Source organism: Myotis lucifugus, unplaced genomic scaffold (assembly GCF_000147115.1).
Source record: "Myotis lucifugus unplaced genomic scaffold, Myoluc2.0 scaffold_11, whole genome shotgun sequence".
Classification (NCBI taxonomy): Eukaryota; Metazoa; Chordata; class Mammalia; order Chiroptera; family Vespertilionidae; genus Myotis; species Myotis lucifugus.
In genome coordinates this window covers 301,742-305,149 of record NW_005871059.1, presented here as the reverse complement: position 1 = coordinate 305,149, position 3,408 = coordinate 301,742, and the positions used below count along the sequence as shown (strand labels likewise).

Below are 3,408 nucleotides of genomic sequence, written 5' to 3'. Positions count from 1 at the left end.
TTTCCCCCCCCCCCCCCCCCCGAGTGCACAAATTTTTGTGCACCGGGCCCCTAGTTCTATATAATAAAACCCTAATATGCAAATCGACTGAATGGCAGGACTGCACTGACCACCAGGGGGCAAAAGCTCAGTGCAGGAGTTGACCCCTGGTGGTCAGTGTGCTCCCACAGGGGGAACCACCGCTCAGCCAGAAGCCAGGCTCACAGCTGGCGAGCCCAGCAGTGGTGGCGGGATCCTCTCCTGCCTCTGCTGCAGGTGGATGGTAAGGAGCAAGGGGTCTGGGACTGCGAGAGGGTGCAGGCTGGGCTGAGGCCCCCCCCCTCCCCCCAGTTCACAAAATTTTGTGCACTGGGCCTCTAGTATACATATAATTCTGTTTCTTGATTTATCCACTTTAGGCAGTTTCTGTTGACTTTACGTTAGAAAAGCTGAGCAATTTTGTGAATTCTCACTACTTTCTATTTTCCCTTTTCCCATCTCAACCTTGAAATTTCTTTCTTTAATATATTTTATTGATTTTTTACAGAGAGGGATAGAGAGCTAGAAACATCGATGAGAGAGAAACATCGATCAGCTGCCTCCTGCACACCCCCCACTGTGGATGTGCCCGCAACCAAGGTACATGCCCTTGACCGGAATCGAACCTGGGACCCTTGAGTCCGCAGGCCGATGCTCCATCCACTGAGCCAAACCGGTTAGGGCTCAACCTTGAAATTTCTTACCTTTTTTTTTTTTTTTAACTTCTTATGGTGAACACTTTTATGACTTTAAATTATAAACTTAAATTTCTTTTTCTTAATTTATCAGGATATTATATGGACCTTCCTGATATGAATGTTAAAGTAACACATTTTTCTTACTCTTTTTTTCTCTGTCTCCCAATTTTTAAAGTGTAATTTTTATAGCATCCTGGTTTATTCATTGCTTTTTGTCTATGGGTTGATTCTAAAAAGTGAATATTGGAAACTGTTCAACATGATTATGATTATGATTATGAAATTTATTTATTGCTGAATGAATTAGGGTATTGAGACCCTTATAGAAGGAAGTGTAATCTTGCGTGTTAAATGAGTGCTTTTTGAAATAATCTAGGTTTTAAGGCCTAATGGAAGTCTTCTGGGCATACTCAGCTAATAGTATTTCTTAATATCCCATGTGTGGTTTTGTTGGATTCCTTTTTTTAAAAAAATATATGTATATTTTTAGTAGCTTTTTCATATAGGATGTGTAGATTTTCTGAGTTCTTGCATGTAGTTTGTCCTCATACTTGATTGATAGTTTGGCTGAATATAGAATTCTATATTAAGGATATTTTTTTTCCTCAGAACCCAAAACTATTGCTCTATGTCTTCTGGTATATTTTGTTGGTCATGGACGTTATTTTTTATTAGAAGCTTGCTTGCTTCTCTGCAATCACTTAGGTTTTACAAAAATAAAAATAAAGTAGCCCTAGTCGGTTTGTCTCAGTGGATAGGGCGTCAGCCACGTTGATTCTAGTCAAGGGCACGTACCTCAGTTGTAGGCTCGATTCCAAGTCCCCGTCTGGGTACATGTGGGAGGCAAACAATCAATGTGTCTCTCACATTGATGTTTCTCTGTCTCTGTCTCTCCTCCTCCCTTCCATTCCCTCTAAAAATCAATGGAAAGATATCCTCAGGTGATGATTAACAACAACAAAATAAAATAAAATCTTCCCACCTGACTTTCCAGGATGCACATTTTCCTGTGTAGGCCCGTCTCCTCTCAATTTTGTGAGTTAAGTCAAAATTACGTGTTCCTCTTTTCCATATATTTTTGCTTGTTAGTGTATTTCTTCTTTTTTAAAGTATATTTTTATTGATTTCAGAGAAAAAGAGAGAGGGAGAGAGAGAAATATCAATGATGATAGATAATCATTGATCAGCTGCCTCCTGCACACCCCCTACTGGGGATTGATCCCACAACCCAGGCATGTGCCCTTGACTGGAATCAAACCTGGGACCTTTCAGTCCACAGGCTGACGTGCTATCCACTGAGCCAAACCAGCTAGCGCCGTTACTGTATTTCTTGAGCTGTTTTCATATTATTTTTTTCCTTTATGTGAAATGGTGTTTTTTTTTAAAACTTGGGACTACCAAGTTGTAAAGAGGTAGACTATTCAGCTAAGTTGAGAAGGGTGAATTGATAAGCTTGTATTTGTTTTATAAGTAAATTAATCTGGGATAAGAGTTGCTTTTTTATTTTTAGGAGTTAGTACTTGACCACTGGTTTCATAGATCTCTGTTTTGGGTGACGTGTTTCAACAGCAGGCCTGCTATTTTCCTCCATGACTAACTATGTAAGTGCTTATACTGTAATGGAATAAATTGCTTTTCTACATATAAAAAAAGATTGGGCTTTGAAATTGTATTATCTAGATTCATAATCCCAGCTATACCACTTATTAGCTGTGTGACTCGGGCAAATTAACTCTGTGTCTTAGTTTCCTCATCTGTGAAATGGGGATAGTAGTGGTACTTACCTGATAGGATTGTTGTGAGGATTACATACAGGGGTCCTCAAACTTTTTAAACAGGGGGCCAGGCCAGTTCACTGTCCCTCAGACCGTTGGAGGGCTGGACTATAGTTTTAAAAAAAAACTATGAACAAATTCCTATGCACACTGCACATATCTTATTTTGAAGTAAAAAAACAAAATGGGAACAAATACAATATTTGTATTTGCATGTGGCCCGCGGGCCGTAGTTTGAGGACCCCTGACATAACGTGAAGTGCTTGCAACCAGTGTCTGGCAGATAACAAACACTGCTATTTATCTTTTTATGCTTTGTATTTCTATAGGATAAATTCCTATTAGGGTAAGAGTGTTTAAGACACCAAGTTTCTGTCTTAAAAAGTTGTTCCTTTTGCACTAAAAATGGCATAACAACTTTTTAGTATATCATTGTTATGATTGTGTCCAAGCTCTCTTTCAATGATCTATTTCTATATTTATCTAAATTCTTGAGAAGTCAAAAGATTCATGTATAAAATTGTAAAATTTTCAACTTTTGATTATAAAAACTTTCTAACATACAGAGAAGTTTATAGACTTAGTCCTATGATCACCTGTATATCCATTGTCTAGATCGGGAGTTAGCAAAAAATTTTTTCTGTAAAGGGCCAGTAAATATTTTAGGTTTTGAAGGCCATGTGGTCCCTGTCACAACTACTCTTAATTCTATAGTTGTAGTGAGAAAGCAGCCATAGACAACAGGCAAATGAATGGACATTGGCAGTGTTCTAATAAAAGTTTATTTACAAAAACAGGCATGGCGGGATTTAGCGTAGGCTGTAGTTTTCCATCCCAGAGTCTGATTAAGCAGTTAACAGATTGCTACATTTGATTTTCTGTAAATGTATTTGCATATACATCATGTGTGTGTGTAT

General features: G+C 38.5%; 1 protein-coding gene across 5 annotated transcripts in view; it reads left to right on the top strand.

Annotated features, from left to right (window-relative positions):
* CDK19 (cyclin dependent kinase 19) overlaps nt 1-3,408 on the top strand; it is a 117,355-nt gene that overhangs the window by 10,213 nt on the left and 103,734 nt on the right. The window contains exon 1 of one of the 5 annotated variants that reach the window (XM_023750103.1): nt 2,291-2,317. The exons of the other annotated variants lie outside the window; for them this stretch is intronic. Within the exon in view, the coding sequence (XP_023605871.1) occupies nt 2,306-2,317 (12 nt within the window). The 5' untranslated portion in view covers nt 2,291-2,305. Of the gene's footprint in view, nt 1-2,290; nt 2,318-3,408 lie in introns of those variants that run through there. 5 annotated transcript variants of the gene reach the window in all.